The following is a 17,380-nucleotide window of genomic DNA, read 5'->3' as shown; positions in this document are numbered from 1 at the left end:
AACTCATTGCTAATATGTGCAGTAACATGCGCAGTGGTTTAAAATTTGGATTCGGCTTGAACTGCTCAACAAAAGTTTCTGCTAAATGCAGGACAAAATGGCTGATATTTTGATTTGAAAAATGGTAAAATACGTAGAATTAGGGAACATAATTCAGAAACTGGCTCAGGAACCATTTTTTAAACTTCCTGTGTGAAAAGTGTCAACAAGCTAAACATTTACACATGAAACCTAACCTTTTACTTGTGATCTTACTATATGGTCTCTTCATCTTTTTTGTCACTAGTGTTTCTAACTCCTCGAGCTCATTATATGAGATGTCGTCAAAATATTTGTCCCAACGAAATTTATATTTTCTCTGGCAGTTTGGATGGTGACTTCACCAATACCAGCCATTTTATGGACGATTCGCGTGTTCGGAAATCATATTTCTTGGTCCAGGAATCGATCCAATTGTAAACACCACGGAGCGTGGTTACCACTTTCTGGATACAATGCAGAAACAATTTCACACGCATTTTGCCGTCTCTCTCGCCATTGTTGCCAATGTTCGTTCGCAGAATTATCTCAAGGTCTGTAACACTATTCGTTCATGACATCCTTCCTTGACTGCACACCGCACATGACAATCATTAAATTCTATTTTATCTAGCATATACTGTAGTGATCGCGTCTAACTCGGAAGAATTTTCCACTGTAAACATATAGATTTATTTTGGATGTTTCATTTCATCGGATGCAAATTGTGTTTAACAACGAATAATTGATATTAAGCAATCGATGCTTCGCCAAGCCACGGTAGTCCCTGAATGGAACATTGCGGTGCTGAACTTCCTATTTTCGATATCGGAAAAGGTACTACAACAAACACAATTTTTTGGCGATGTTACTCCTTTCTCTGGTTGTATCTTAAAGACCCAATATGAGATACTTGTATGTCAAATGAGATCCTTTGGAGCGCAGCTTATGGAAGTAATCATCACTCTGCGTGACTTTCCTTGCCTCTTTGGAATCGTATCTTGAAACATACAACTGCATGACTTTCTAATGGACAGAATAGCATGTCTAGTAGGCACACGGTGGATAATAAATGTTTCGATAAATGAAATTTAATAGTTGTGTGCAAATTGGTGGCCATTTTGAAATTATGCAAATGAGTAAGTTATCTAATCAAAATCTGACATTTCTAGTGTCTAAAACACTATAGTAGTGATCTAGACCATGATAATAATAATAATAATAATAATTGTTGGCATGACAATAAACAATTAGTACAAATGTATTTAGTTGTAGTGGTGTATTATATGAAATTATTATACATCTGTCACCGTAAAGCCATAAGCTACAGCGTGCCGTGATTTTGCGGTATTTTACGGGGTATTTTCATCCTACCATATTAGGAAATGCGAATTCCAAATATGGAATGATTATACGCGTAAGCGTCCTCTAATAAAATAACAAGCGTGACTGTCCCAGAGATTGTCCGGACCTCACACAATGAAGTTCGCTGATTCTGTTCTAAACAATTTGTATTTTGGCATTACCATGATGTATCCTTGGAAGAAAAAGATGTATAATAATAAGGTTATTACAAGGATATCTCACACCGACCTCCGTTGCGCGTCGATATACTCCCGCTGTACTGTCTTCGTGCATAATTTGAGGTATCCTCGTAATAACCTCATATTATACCAGAGTATCAGTGTTATTTTATATTTTTTGCATGCCATGGTTTTATTGAGCATAATGCACTGTGGTATAACTATATATTTTTTGAATTTATTTTCTTATAATAGAACAGTACAATCCCACACAGAGTAGAGTTTATCTCACCTAAAAACACTATATAACAATTGAAAACTAATACAATAATAAAATAATATTAGGAAAGTACAAGGCTTATTATATGGGAAAATTAATCTAATATTCAAAATGAATACTTTTTATATCACGTGTTTATCATGTGTCTAGGCTAGTTGTTTCCCCACACACGTTTCAAATTGATAATTAATAAAATATAATGTGTACGGTATCCACAAGGTGTAACGTTATTATTTTTTTACTTTTCGCAACACGAACTTAAAACTTAAAAGTTTAATTTGTGTTTTGCGAAAACAGAGTTGTATTGGGAATAAATAATGTTTTAGCGTAAGAAATCGATGTTGCTTTTTTAGAAATGAAAGTTGTGTTGCTAGAAATTAAGTATCAGTTGTGAGAATTTAAAGTTTTGTTTTGTAAATCATTTTTTTTTATGTGAAATTTAAATTTTGTGCTGTGAGATATTAAGTTTCTGTTGCAACATTTTAAAGTTCTGTTTTGTTTTGTGAACTTCAAGTTAAATTGTGCTTCGTGTTCCGAGTAAATAAGATTTAATTTGTGTTCCGTAAATTTAAAGTTTATTTTTGTAAACTAACTTGTGTTTTGAGAAATTAAGTTCGTAATGCGGGAATTTAAAGTTTTATTAATTCCGCTGTATTTATCAGCTTTACATCTGCTTTAACATTAAATGAACCAATTACCAGACGGAGCAGGAGCCCCCATTTCCTGAAACTAGTAATACGTGTGTTATTTATAGCGGCATAACAATTAACCCAAGTGCGAGATGAAGATCTTCACCACTCTGGGCTTACACCTTACAAATAGACAACTAGGAAACCCCACACATCATAATAAACTAACGTAGCATTGGAAAGAGGCAGACTGTTTTATAACATTGTTCTCATGCCCACTGACAACATTCAAATACCAACCCGTGTCCAACCCGTGTCCAATATACGTGCCCTGCGGTATTATGATATAGTCTAAGCGTGGTATTAGTCATTCCATATCTAATATGAAAACACATTCATTTTGTTGAAAACAGTCGTTATCGGAATCATGCGAACAGTTGTAGAGCCTGATATAGTGGAACGTTATGAAATACATGTGTATTTATCAAATATTTGCTATTTATTCTTGGCAAAACAAGATTGTTTATTTTTATGCTTTGTGTTTCAATTAGACACTTGACCACTTGGTGATTTCATCCGGAAAAATTCATTGTGATGTGAATCTATTTGTTTGTATTTTGTAAAATAGGGTAAATGCGGTATTGGATTTTGAATTGAAAAAAACAGCTACCTCAGTCTTCACGTTCAGCACGTTGTGACTTGCACTTTCTTAGATCAAACACCGGCGGCGCTTTGAGTGAACGTTGGTGTAAGGCGCCACCAAACAGAACTTATACAGCAACGTTTGCCGGTTTGAACCGTAAGTGTTTTATTACTTTCCATATGACCGCCTTTGGACGACTTTTTCAAAAAAATGTATGTAATCTCGTTAGTATATGATCTATGGCAATCAACGTATTAAATAACAGATTTTAATAAAATCAAACAACTGTATTATTTTAGTAAGTTAATATGAGCATTAATGTGTGTTGTGTTATAGATCTAGGGTGTATTAGCATACGATGACATTTATTTAATGAGCTAGGGAGTCTTACACATAAATCGTGTCCATTGATGTGTTTTCCTTTCAACATGGCAGCTCACCTTAGCGTAACTCTCGTAGTCACTATAAGTTTTGTAGTGATCACCAACTTCATACTAGAATCCAGGGCAGAGGGTCTCGGCCGGGGTAAGTTAAACAACTTTGTAACATCCGTTTATATATATATATATAGTGTGACATTGCCGTTATGGTCGTAGCGGGGAGATGATCGATTGACACGTCGGCGTCCTTCGAGTCGACTGCAAACAAGCCCCGGTGAATGGAGATGGGTACACCCTTTTTATTGTTACTCTCTCGTCCTCGTTCACGCGTTACTTCAACGTTAATACAATATACCAAGTCGTCAAATTACACTATCTTTATTAATTGCAATACAATATAATAGTAATAATGTATAATTTAACAATATGCTATATTGTAAATATTCAATATTACCAACTTCACCATTAAATAAATTATATTAGAAGTTCTTATTTTTGACCATAGGCTCCCCTCTGCTATTTATATAAGATAATAATAGAGCAAACAAATAGAGTATAACAGATCAAGTATCAGTATTGAGTACTGATTTATATACTAGTAATAGAATAGAATAGAATAGAATAATGCTTTATTAATACCGTAAAGAAAGAGTTAACATTTCCTTTTAGGTTTTCAGATTAATAAAGTAAATAATAAAAGTACATGAAATGTAAAAATTGATTTAAAAAGGATTCAAAATTTTTTTGAATATGTCATAGTATGTTAGTACTGTAAAATCTGTATTCGAAGCCGCTACTTCTATTGAAATGGTACAATGCAAAAGAGGGGATGCAGCTTCTATTACAGCATCTACACATATGAGAAATGAATGGGTGCGACTTCTCATACAGATTTTATGGGGTAGTGTGTGCAGTGTGTACATGTATCTCAGAAATCCCATTATGTCAACTAACTGCATGTAATGCATATGAGCTTCACCGAGTTCAAGTACCATTAAAGTATGTATTACAGCACATCGTTCATTCTAACATATTGAGCGAACTATATTTAGCATCACTCAAGAAAAAGAAACAAAAACATGTTTTTATTCATATTGCATCTTTAAAGATGCATAGAATGTAATTTAATTCTTGTACATGTATGTTAATGTCTTGATTAGGTGTGTATGTTTATGTACCTTATATACCGGTATATTCTCTTTCTAGGGTTTGGTGATGACATTAACTGGAAATCTTTGGATGATGGGTTGAAAGAATCAAAAGACTTGTGAGTACTATTAATACAGTTCAGTTTTTTGCCAATGTGTTCAGATATTGTTTTCATATAATACTTAGCCTAAGACCTCTTGTGTGTTACCACAATAATTGTTGAATATCTTGGGTTATAGCATTTTTAAAAATGAAAAAATGAGTTGTTTCAACTAGAATTATTAACCTTTATAGGTGCTGTTTATACTTATACTTATACTTAGAGATATTTGTATTTGTATTTCTAGCTGCATGATATTTGAAAGAACAAGTATGAAAATTCAGGGATTGCGTTAACCCCATATTTTGCTTCCCTGACTCCAATTATTGAAGAGGGACCCCGTTTTTCAGGCAATCTGGGGTCCTATCTCTAATAAAGTTGTGCAGGGTCAAAATTTAAATTTCTTAAAATTTTATAAGTGGGACTCATCTTGCCGAGACACTAGCACAAACCCTGTGAAATTTTAGAATGTGATATTTACATCTGGTGTTATGAGAGATGGCTGAGTTATGTGAGTTAGTAAGTATGATAGATAATAGAAATTATCAATATTCATGGAGACATATTTTTTCAATAATAACAAATTTGGGCTACCGGTAATAAATTAATTGAAAGTAACTCTGTGTTTTTCTTAACTAAATACCCTAAAATAATGGCCAATTTGCAAAATATTACTATTGGGTATCCAATTTGCATATTTATTAGTTAAACTAATTTCAAACATGTACATAAACACCACCTCCCTTTCTCAATTAACCTTGGTATAATAACAAAGTGCAATGTACAGTATGTCTACATATGTGTGAACAATATGGCGGTATAAATTACATTTTCTGTGTGGCTAGCCATAAGGTGATTTATTCAGAATTTATTTCTATTGTGCTGTATAATAAATTCAGAATTGTTAAAATCCATATGGATTTTAGCATTTATACCTTTGATTTCAACTAATCTCACAACTTGGACATCTGGTATGAATATGTTTTCATATAAATAAGACATATGGGAGTATGGATAAATTAAATCCAATTGTAGGTGTCTGGTGGAACAAAACAGAGCAGAAACTGTTTGTAATTTGAATTGTGATATTGCAGTCTATTGGCATGTACATTCAGTGTTGTTATATACTGCCATGCATGTAACAAAACAAAATTCCCCAAACAAAATGGCCTCATATTGTGGTAAATTTTAGAGGTCTGATTAAATCTGTTTAGTATAGTATAGTATAGTATAGTTTAAATGAAATGAAATCTGAAAAATCAAGTTGAGTCTGCTTGAAATTGCTGCTTGAAAGAGAGGTCTTCAAAAAAAAATAAAGATTGAATGTTTCTGTTGGAAGCTTCTACAATTTCAAACTGTACACTGTTGTGGCACCTGATTCTTTTGTTTTTATGCTTTAATACTAGTACTGGTATGTTGTTGATAAAATATGAATTTCATTTAACCAAATTAGAAAATCTATAGCCAACTACAGTTCCTGTGCTCGGACCTGTATCTTAGACATGCCTGGACCAATCACAATCAAACTTCACATACATCATACATAATATTATACATATGCACATCAATTTGTTTCACGATCTGATTCGAGATGGCCAAATGGTGGCCATTTTTGTGCTACAAATCATCAAAATCAAGCATTTATGGATGGATTTTGTTCAAACTTGGTACATACGTTGGGCATTATGGAACCTTGATGTACATCATTTTATTTTTCAGATCCAATTTAACATGTCCGACTGGCGGCCATTTTGTTTTAATGAATGCAGTTTGATTATGATAAATTTTATATATTCATTATACATCATGACATAGATGTATTGGTTTGACTATCTGATTCAAAATGGCCAAATGGCAGCCATTTTTGTGCGAACAAATCATCAAATATCAAGTATTTCTGGCTTTCCAGTACTGGATCTTGGCAATTATGGATAAATTTTGTTCAAACTTAGTACATACGATGGACATTATGGGACCTTGATGTACATCTTTTTATTCTTCAGATCAAATTTAAAATGGCTGACTGGTGGCCATTTCGGTTTAATGAATGCAGTTTTAGTGCCATACCTCTGCCATGCTTTGACTGATGTAGAAATATTGACGTATATATTGATCATGACGTAGATATATTGTTTTGACTATGATTCAAAATGGCCAAATGGCAGTCATTTTTGTGCTAAAAAAATCATCAAAAATCAAGCATCAAGGATCTTCTGGATCCATACTTCTAACATGTTTATGTTCCAACTATATTACTATAAACAAAACTATATATCTTAAATTTGATAACTAATGGGGACTGTGCCATGCATGGCTTGTTAATATTTTTTGTAATCTCATTTCAGGGGTAAACCACTTATGTTGATTATCCATAAAACCTGGTGTGGAGCCTGTAAAGGTAAGACGACTGGTAGTATTACATTGACCTCTATGACCCAATTTAGTAATCACTGTGACTCGCATTACAAAAATAAGCGAACTGATAGATACAAACAGAAATTAAACATGGTTATTGGAAGTCAAGAGATTCATCATTATCTTCGTTTTCAAAAAGTGTTATGGACGTTCAAAAGTATTATGAACGTACATGTATTTGAATGTCTTCCTTATTTGGAAATTGTACTTTTAAGTCACATTCAAACTTTTTTTTGTTTATCTTAGTGATGTAAATAAAATCCCATCACTAATATTTCGAGCTATTATCGCTCATTTACCTTTTACCCACCAGACTTTCCCGCCCAAATTTGTCTTCAATTTTTGCTATTCTTCTTCAATATTTCTGGAAATGAACCCTAATTTTGGAGCTAACAGACAAAATTTGAGTAAATTTTCAGTTTTTCACTAAAAAAAATGGCTATTTTTGTCCCAATCTTAAAGTAAAGTGCAGACTATAAGTAGGACTATTTTGTGAATTTGAGATAAAAAACAGGGAACTGGTGGTCAAATAGTTAAATTGTTAGTACAGGGAAGCAGGGAAAAGATGCAAAATCATGAGAATAACCTCATATTATTTTATTAAAATGTGTTACTTTTCCTAATCGTTGTCAATCGTCTGCAGCATAGAATGACATATGTGTACCGTAAATGTATTAATTATTTGCTGAGTTTAAATTTTGCTATTTTCGTAGAGAAGTAAAATCCGCTAAATTAAATCCAGGTGATTATGTAAAATAACAACTCATTGTTTCCCTGCCAAATTTGTGAACTTAAAACCCAAGTGAAATTTCTCGAAGCATCAAAACAGTGAAACTAAATGCCTGTGGCCTCTGGTATGTGGTCCCGGTCTTATACTGGTGTTATTATGCTATGCAGCAATCAGGTTTTGAATATCAACAAGGTAATATTCATGAAAATTTCGTGTTACATGCGTTAACATCCTATGCATATGGATCGGAAATAATTCTAAGCATCGCGAATGGCATCTCACATAGACTCTAAATTCAATATGGCCTTGTGGGAGTTATTGTTATACTAAATATCTCAGTAATTTACTAACTCAAACAGTGATGTATTTTTAAAAGGCTGCATAACCCCAAAATTGCTGTTACAGTTTATCAAGTGACAGTGGCATTTCAATTACACAATAATGGCCAACATAAGTCACTCTTAGTGTATTGAGAACGAATACAGCCCCCCCAACATTATATATAGAGAAATGTACATGTGTTCCCGACACAGACAGAATATTCATGCATTTTTATGTTTGCACAAATTGTTTTCTTTTGAAATAAAAACTGCACAAATAATTTGAGTTTTGAATATTTATATTTTGTTATGCTCACCCTGTACTCAAACAAAGTGTAAATGAGTAAGTCGTATAATTTATCTTTTTATTTTAGCACTCAAACCTAAATTTGCTGAATCAAAAGAAATTAAAGACTTGAGTCAAAAGTTTGTAATGGTGAATGTAGAGGTAAGTATAAATATAAATGAACGTGCGTATTCCGAGGTCCAAGTGCATTAGTACTCGTACTGGTGTCAACCACTTCCCAAATAACTCGTACACAGTTGCGTTAGGGTAACCAGTTTATTCAAGAAAGCGGTGAAAACTACAACAGGATAAAGAAATCACATTTCAAATGACGTCATCGCTGACTGAACGAACGAGCGTGAACGACTTACGGAAAAATTTATGGAAATTGCGAAAAATACATTCTAGTATGAGACTCTAGCCCATAATAGTTATAGCGAACTCTGACCTATGCTGAACGTAACGCCCGTGCCTAAAGAGGGCGGTATACTGTTAAAAGTGAAAGGGCGTCCAGCACAGTGCGAGTCTCTCAGTTTCTATTTAATTTGTTGTACTCATTGTATGTATATCATCAGAGGTACATTACTTGGGGTTTACAACTACGGTGACATGATGCCAAGATCCCAGTTCAATCTCGCTCTCGCATAAGCGTTCCAACTCAGAAAAATGCGAATGCCCGAGGTAACCAGGATACTGAGATGTCCAGGTGGATCATGTATTACATTTTTTCACTATGAATGTGGTAATACATGTTTTATTGTTTTATTACAAACCGCCTATGTCATGTCAGAAGGTCGTAGCATCAGTCTCGCTATCTACGAGATGAGACTTGAATTGAATCTTGGCATGATGTCACCATACGTACCTCTGATATTATATATCTTTTTTTCAATAAATAATAACCAATAGATCAGCATATTACCCCCCCCCCCCCCCAATCACATCTCAAATATATAATACACTATTACAGGCTACGGTAATATGCTTATCGGTAATAGTTTAACTGATTTGTTATTGGTATTAGAGTTAAAACCATATTTACCATACTGTTACCATGTTTAGCTACAGCTGTTGGTGTATTCACAGGAGTTGCAATATGTGAGAGAAATGCGATGGATGAAATCTCTTAGTTAATAACATTTATGTACGTGTAGAAACATTGAGGGTTATTTGTTCTTGGATGTCATTTATAAAACCATAGAAAATATGTTTTTTGGTCTGCTTGAATTCTTTCTGAACGTTATTGTAAATAATCTGTGTATCTTCAATCTTGTATGTTTTTTGTTCCAGTAAGCTTAGAATCTCGCTTCTGAATCATTCAGGATATTAAGCTGCTGAATCTATGCTTTCAGTCATGATCACCTGTCCTACCATCCAGTTATGCTAATGGACATAGCTTATAGAGACACAAATTCTACTGTTAATTTTAGCAGAACTCTAAAAATTACAGCTATTTATATGTAAACATTTTTGTTTGAGCCATCCATACGTACATGCACAGTTCTGACACCAGCACTCATCTCACCATATTATACCTTGGCATTATTCCCACTATAAATCTGTATTGACTAATTCAAACACAACAGCATGTGTTCTGATGTCTTGTCATAGTATATAGAACATGAAAATAGGTGTTTTGGTGTGTTTCCATGAGAAATCGAATGAGAAGTTGAAATTTTTTATCAGTTAAGCTAGGATGTGGTGTAAGATGACAGAAACTATTGGTTTAAATTTAAATTGATTCTTGTTGTTACAGTAATGCTGATTGGTGGTTCTAGTCCTTGGTGCACCCAATCAAATCATTCAGTTTAACTGAGGCCAAAAACAGCCTTTCCTAACACAATCACGGTCGGTTTCATCAAAGTCATACAAATCGGACAATTCACTTTATGGACACAGTTGTCAACTTTACAAAACATTAATTAGACATCTGACATTTTTTTGAGAACTGTAGGTACTCCCATTAGTATCGGAATATAGTTTGTAGAGAGATATTTATTCTTCCCAGACGAATAACATGTATATTCTTGTTTTATAATGCAGGACAATGAAGAACCTAGTGAAAGCAAATACACTCCAGACGGTGGATATATACCAAGGATTTTATTTTTAGATTCCTCCGGATCAGTACATACAGAAATTATTAATGAAAATGGAAATCCTAAATATAAATATTATTATCCAGAAGCAAATTCAGGTTGGTATTGTAAACAAAAAACGAAAACAAGATTTTGTTTCAACATGATATTCCTTGAAAGTGAATGACATAGATCTTTACAATCCGAATGTTTTACTGTCACCGGCATATTGTTCCAAACACCAGAACAGCTAGGTGAATAAATTTCTGTATAATAAATATCACAGTTATCAAAACAAAATGTATGTACTGACACAGTATAAAAGGTCAGGACACAGTTGATGATGTGTCTGGTGCGTGTCATAATTCTCGTGGTTTCTTGTGAAAGTGGTTTGAACTAATCAATTTTAATTAAAAAATCTTGAGGCGCGCAAACCAGTCAGCAACTTAGCTGGCAATGTTGCTGTTTTGGTGTTCAAAACAAAATAGTGTTGGCAGTAAGAATGTTTCTTAAACAACTAGGACTCCCTCTAAATTTGACATGTTGCGAGAATTAATCCTAAGAATACTGTAAAATCTGTATTGAAAGCCGCGGCTTCTATTAAAATGGTACAATGCAATAGAGAAAATGCGGCTTCTATTAGAGCATCTGCACATATGACGAAATGGTGAATTTTTGGTTCTTGATTGTTCAAAAAGAATGGGTGCGACTTCTATTAGGGATGCGGCTTCTAATACACATTTTACGGTACTTATCCCATACCTATCCCAAAAGTAATATCAGTCCGTATGGACTAATGTATTAGTATAACTCCCTACACCATTTCAGAGTCAAGTTACTTACAAGAATGTGTCTGATTGGCTACACAATCTTAGCACGTAACAGTCAATCCAATCAGAGAGCAGCTTGTTTGTTCTTTCAACAATATACATCATGTCTTGTATAAACGTTTCACAGAGTTTTATTTGGTAAAGGGTTGACCATTAAAAAATCTGGGGAGGGGGTGGAACTAACTCTCTGAGAGAAATAAAACAATACTGTATTGAAGAAGAGAAAAAAAAATTAGTTTATACATGGAACGAGTTAAACAATGTGCACAGTTAAACCAAAAATAAGTGATGAAGTGCACATTAAGAGGAAATGAAATACCTGTATATTGTAGTAAAAGCAGACAGATGTCACTGTTCACAAACCTTGCTTGCTGATGTTTGACTTGCATTGAAGATACAAGCAATGAAAAAAAAATTAAAAAAATCTTTGTTTCAATATATTGGGTTGTTCTTGGTCGACTAATCACATAGTTTTAGCAAATGGCAACCTGGACAGCAGTTTACGTTTCATCGTAGTTCTGTGTTTGTACAGCTATTCGGTTGAACATGTATATATGAAAATACATGTAGCCATATCCAGATGTTGGAAAGATTCTTTCTCTATTTGCTTCTATGCTACACTAGATTAACCGCTCCTCTCCTTGACAAAAAGGCCGTCACACTGTGACATATTTTATTTAAGTTTTTGCCAACCAACATGAAAGTTTCTAATCAAAATGTGTGATCACTGATCATCAGTAGCTCAAAATCTGCATTGACAAGGCACCTTAGTTGTTTTTCAATAGTTTTCTGTAGCTGAAATACATGCAAACATTGGGTGAAAGGTTTCCCAAGGTTTGTACTTTTTCCCAGACATCCTTGAGAAAAATTCATGGATAGCACCCATAACTTATTAATTATTTTGTGGTCATGATTCAGGTGTAAAGCTATCACTGGTCATATTAATCAACTTTTATTAATTATGCCTAATGTCTTTCTGGTTTATTTATTGTGTGAGTTAGTTTCTATGAGTATAGAAATATCTGGGAGTCATTTTTTGTTGCTAAATATGCATACAGTTATGAACATTACTATGAGAAATACAGATTGAATATTTGTGGAAAACTAGAATTGCATCATAATCTGAAAGACAAATACCGGTAGTATGTAGCAATGATATCTTTACAATGATGTGTGTGCGGAGCGAAGCGGAGTTGACATCACTGCACTGCTTAAACTTAATATGGAATTAGTCATAATACAGCAACCACTTGATTTATGTTTTTCAGTGTGAAGACCGAATCTGACATTTGGTGCAGCTTCAAGTTGCATGACATATTTTTTTTTGTTATAATATTTTAGGCCAGACTTTTATTATCCCTTGTTTCGCGAACCCGTCGAATGAACAGGAGCTGAAAATGAAATAAAAATAAAATTTTATTTCAGCGTAATTGCTAAAACAATATTATTTTTATCGTCATTTTTTTACCGCCCGCCTCATACCAAATCCTAGTTGCATTTTCGTGGGAGTATCAAGGTTATACATGGAATAAAATTTTATTTCATTTCTACTCTTTGATCAATGATCTCACTTACAATTCTTTGAGAATCACACAAATCTAATGGAAAAAAAAATTAATTTTATTTTTTTTCCACCCTCCTCAAAAAAATTGCCTTATAAAAACTCGAGAAACAAGGAATAAAAAAAGTCTGGCCTTATGCCAAAAAAATAATTGTTTTGATTCTTGCCCTAGGGAAAATTGATGCAGTTATTGATGAGTTATCATTTTTTTTTTGGTATTAAGATTATTTATTGCTACAAGATACAAGTTTAACATTTTACATTTATCAAATAATGTTTTCCAATATATGCATTGAAAAGTTGATCAACAAAACTTTCTCTGAAACAGAAAACAAATATTTCCCTATTCTATCCACACTTTACTTTCCCCCCTCCCCAAATGTGTGAAGTAAGGCTTTTAAACTGACGTGTGCGATTATGGTTGCAGCATTTAATTCATTGCAAATAATAAACTCAAATAATTTAGAATATATTTGTTGACGCCTTTAAAACTGTTAATGGTTCTATCCAGTATCACATGTACTGTAATGTGTATATTCTAATTAAAAAAACAAACTAAGAATTTGAAGGAAATGTTGTGCCTACTAAGTTTACAAAAAAATAATATTGTATTTTAGGTTTTTTCATGTATATAAGGGGGTTGGCCATTAAAAAAATATATATATATAATAAGTCTTTATTGAAGTTGTATGCTAAAAATGGACATAGATCAAAGTATAATAAAGCATGGTTGTCATTCCATGTCAAAAACAATTGAAATAAAAAAAACAACGCATACACTAAGAAAAAAAACGAAATAAAAACAACTTGCCTGAAAATAGGTTAGAAATGCATATTTATAAACTAATTGTAAAGAGTACTTATTTCGATAAGGCATATATAAACCAAACCCACACTTGTTTGATAAAGAAAAGGAGAATAATGAGTACAGCAACATTCTGAAAAAAAATCAAAACTAACTGAAGGAAAAGATAAATTTGTACAGTTGTATTGCGATATTTATGAACCAAAATGGTAAGGCTACGCATGGAAGGTTTACATACAGTCGCCGAAGCCTGTAAACTTGAGAGCGCTGTTATTGACGTAGTAAAGTAGGTGACGTCATAGAGTACTCGCGTATGTTGATTAGTTTGACCTATGACTCCATTTACGTAAACAAATCATACTTTCAGCGATTGTGTGACTGTGGCAGCTCACTTCCTCTACTGGGAGTTTTTTTTTTTAGAACGTTTTGCTGAATATGACCGCTTAGATGATTTTTCTGTTGTGTGTGTATATATTTAGTGAATGTCACCAAGTAAAATGGGACAAATTCGCACGTTCGCGAATCAATGCGCCAAACGCTTATATGGGGGCGTGGCGGTAGCAGTCTATTGACAGTGAGAGTGCGATCTTTTAGGCTCTTTTTACCTCCATGGTTCAGTGTAGATCGCACGGAATCAAACATTCCGGAAATTACACCATATTATAATTTAATAACGAATCATGGATTGAAAGATGTAATTTCCGCATTAATAAAGATCTCCGATTGTAAAAGAAAAAAAATCAGGTCGCCAAATAAAATTATTTGATGACGTCAGTGGATAGAGTCGAGAGGTGCTTGTTATTAGAAACTGTTGCTCGCGAGTTGTAGCTCCAAAATGGTATATATACGTTCCAAATCATTTGTTAGCTAAATTAAAATCGATTGTTGTGCGTTTATTTGAATCGGTAAAATCCGAAAAGCAAGCTCGTCAATCTGTACAATAGTGAATTTATCGACCTCTCAAGTGCGTAGTGAAACCGTTTTCTCGTTAGTTACGGGGGTATAGCTCAGTGGTAGAGCATTCGACTGCAGATCGAGAGGTCCCCGGTTCGATCCCGGGTGCCCCCTCCAGTGTTTTAAGCTTGTATTGTTTTATCATTCCTCTGTTCAATATCACATTGGGTTTGCCTTGTGTCTGTTCTGTGTTTTGATTAACACACATTCTCCATGATGTGTCCAAAAACATTTTCGAAATAATTCCATTAGTTTCAATTTATTTCAATGTGTATTAATGAAGTAGAATTGTGCTTTAAAATAAGATAAAATATAAGGGTATGATTTATCATAAGAAAAAAACACGCGTGTATTTGTTTTATGAAATAATAAATAAATATCATGAAACAAATACTTGTATGTTTTGCTGCTAAAACAAGTTTTATTTTATGAAAAATCATCTCCAAATATTATCCACATTGCATTTTAACCTTGTTTGTATTCTGTTTTTTCTACAGTGCTTAATTCAATGAAGAAAGCAGCTGAATTATTAGTTGAAACAAGAGCTGGCAGTGACGAGTTATAGTATTTTCCACTTTAACTGTCTTAACAATTATTACTTATTTTGCCAATATGTGGCAATGTTTTTACAAACTAAATCTGATTTCTCACACACGCACACAAAACCCACCAATTACTGCAACCAAGGAGATAATGTGTTGCATCACCATTTTAATGCATTGGAACCTGTATAATCAGCACAATTGGATGACTTGGAATCTGTATAATCAACACAATTGGATGACTTGGAATCTGTATAATCAACTCATTGTGAAGCCTTGGAATCTGTATAATCAACTCATTGTGAAGCCTTGGAATCTGTATAATCAACTCATTGTGAAGCCTTGAAAGTTGTAAAATCTATTTTCCCTAGAACATCAAGATTTGATTTAGTTGCTTTGTCTTTTCGTAACTAATTATATTTTAACTGCTGGGGTGTAGAAGGGGGAGGGGTTCTATTTATTATTATTCGTGATCCTGCTCTATTTCCAGAGTGGGAGAAATTGTCACATACAATAGGTGATTTTCCGAACAATTGCGAGATCTCGCGAGATGCATGAAAGACGCGCGTCGAACGTCTGCCGCAAAAATCGAACGATTTGATTTTGAACTAGAATTTCTTTATTTCGCATCTTACATTGACCCTCACTTAATCGAAATTGCCTATCATCAAATGTGGACAGCACATTATTAAGCATGGAAATGTCCCCGAAATACTTTCGCGTTTGTCGAATCCCACGCGATGTTTGACGCAACTACGACGCTATGACCTTTGTTTGTCCTGTTTTTACGTTCGATTTCACGCATAACGCGTGATTCTCGCAGTGTACGGAAAATGGTCTATTGTGTACATTTTGGGTCAGTGAACATTTCTATATATGTTGAGAATAATTTACAGCTTTGTGAACCTTTTTTCAGTGCTGAGCAATAATTGTAAGCAAACCATGATTAAAATAATTAAACCCTTAAGCCCCAAACATTTTTTTTCAAAATTCTGATTAATATCTGTAGGAAATTATAAAAATTTGGTCGAACAATTACGAAGAAATTGTACAAATGTGTTTTACCAACATTTTAGCATTATAAATTGTAGTACTCAATCAGCTAATTAAACCATGTATGAATAATGATATATTGTAACAATTTTTTAACAATACTTTATATTAATTATTCATGTACATGTACTTCCATTGTGTTTTTTGTGAAATCTCTCACTAAAAAAAAAAAAAATCATTTACAGTAATTCATATACTGTAAAACCTGTCTCAACCGAATGTCATTTTCCAGGATATAGAAATTTTGTATATACAAGCAAGTCTATGATAATCAGAAAATTGTACTGAGTTTTGACACATTTCAGGTTTACACTAGATTTTGGTATGAGCGGGTTTTACTGTGATTGTCTGCATGATTATTTATCATTCACCATAAGTCATGCATTTAAAGTGTTAGCCATCATGCTGTATCAGATTCATTGCGAGTCCCATGTGATATGTACAAGGTGTGTCAAATAATTTGAATGCATATAGTGCAATAACTGTCACCTTAAAATAAGCTTAACAAAGTTCATGTTACATATTTTTACATGATGAAAATCATAAGCAATTTGGTAAAACATGATTCTTTGAGTTTAGTTTATGTTATGCATTATTTAATTGAGAAATCAATGGTCTCCTAGGCTAGATACCGTCTATAATCGCAAGATTTAAAAAAATCTATGAATAATAGACACATGCAAGTTCAGCATATTGTCAGTACTTCAAGTTTATGCCAGGAATTTTTGACTAAGGATTTTAGTTTTCTAAATGGGATTGTTCCTATTTGCTCTGCAATAATGTCAGAACCATTCTCTGCATACCGAGTGGATTCTGGTAATAATATTGAAAGGTTTACTTGTCTTTTGTTCTGTATATGGTGTTGTGATTTAAGTCATTTCTGGATTTGTAAAACACAATAAATGCAATAAAGTATTTAAATGTTTAATTTGTGTGTGCCATTGTTAATAGAGAAGGATAAACACAATCTCTCATGAACAATTTGTTGGGGTTCAGTCACATGACATTTGTGGTAAGTACGTCATGAAATATCATTTGTTACAATGCCCTCGACCGTTGATTCTGGTAGATCTTGTTTTACTTA

The 17,380-nt window shown here is 33.5% G+C and overlaps 1 protein-coding gene and 1 non-coding gene across 2 annotated transcripts; both read left to right on the top strand.

Moving 5' to 3' along the window:
• Nucleotides 1-3,497: 3,497 nt before the first annotated feature.
• Nucleotides 3,498-15,806, top strand: LOC100377044 (thioredoxin domain-containing protein 12-like). The gene is made up of 6 exons (XM_002739421.4): nt 3,498-3,618; nt 4,680-4,740; nt 7,068-7,120; nt 8,562-8,635; nt 10,517-10,670; nt 15,199-15,806. The coding sequence occupies exons 1-6, from the start codon at nt 3,504-3,506 to the stop codon at nt 15,264-15,266; spliced, it is 525 nt and encodes a 174-aa protein (XP_002739467.3). The 5' UTR covers nt 3,498-3,503; the 3' UTR covers nt 15,267-15,806.
• Nucleotides 14,744-14,815, top strand: TRNAC-GCA (transfer RNA cysteine (anticodon GCA)). Its single transcript has one exon. It is a non-coding gene; the product is annotated as a tRNA-Cys (tRNA).
• Nucleotides 15,807-17,380: the final 1,574 nt, after the last annotated feature.

Source organism: Saccoglossus kowalevskii, chromosome 9, assembly GCF_978046115.1.
Source record: "Saccoglossus kowalevskii chromosome 9, keSacKowa6.1, whole genome shotgun sequence".
NCBI lineage: Eukaryota > Metazoa > Hemichordata > Enteropneusta > Harrimaniidae > Saccoglossus > Saccoglossus kowalevskii.
This window is presented reverse-complemented; position numbering and strand designations above follow the sequence as displayed.

Bases quoted from the DNA above. Each gene is read 5' to 3' on its own strand.
- LOC100377044 (XM_002739421.4), top strand. From the start codon at position 3,504: ATGTGTTTTCCTTTCAACATGGCAGCTCACCTTAGCGTAACTCTCGTA. The intron at 3,619-4,679 runs GTAAGTTAAACA...TTCTCTTTCTAG, and splicing joins GGCAGAGGGTCTCGGCCGGG to GGTTTGGTGATGACATTAAC. The intron at 10,671-15,198 runs GTTGGTATTGTA...TTTTTTCTACAG, and splicing joins TTATCCAGAAGCAAATTCAG to TGCTTAATTCAATGAAGAAA.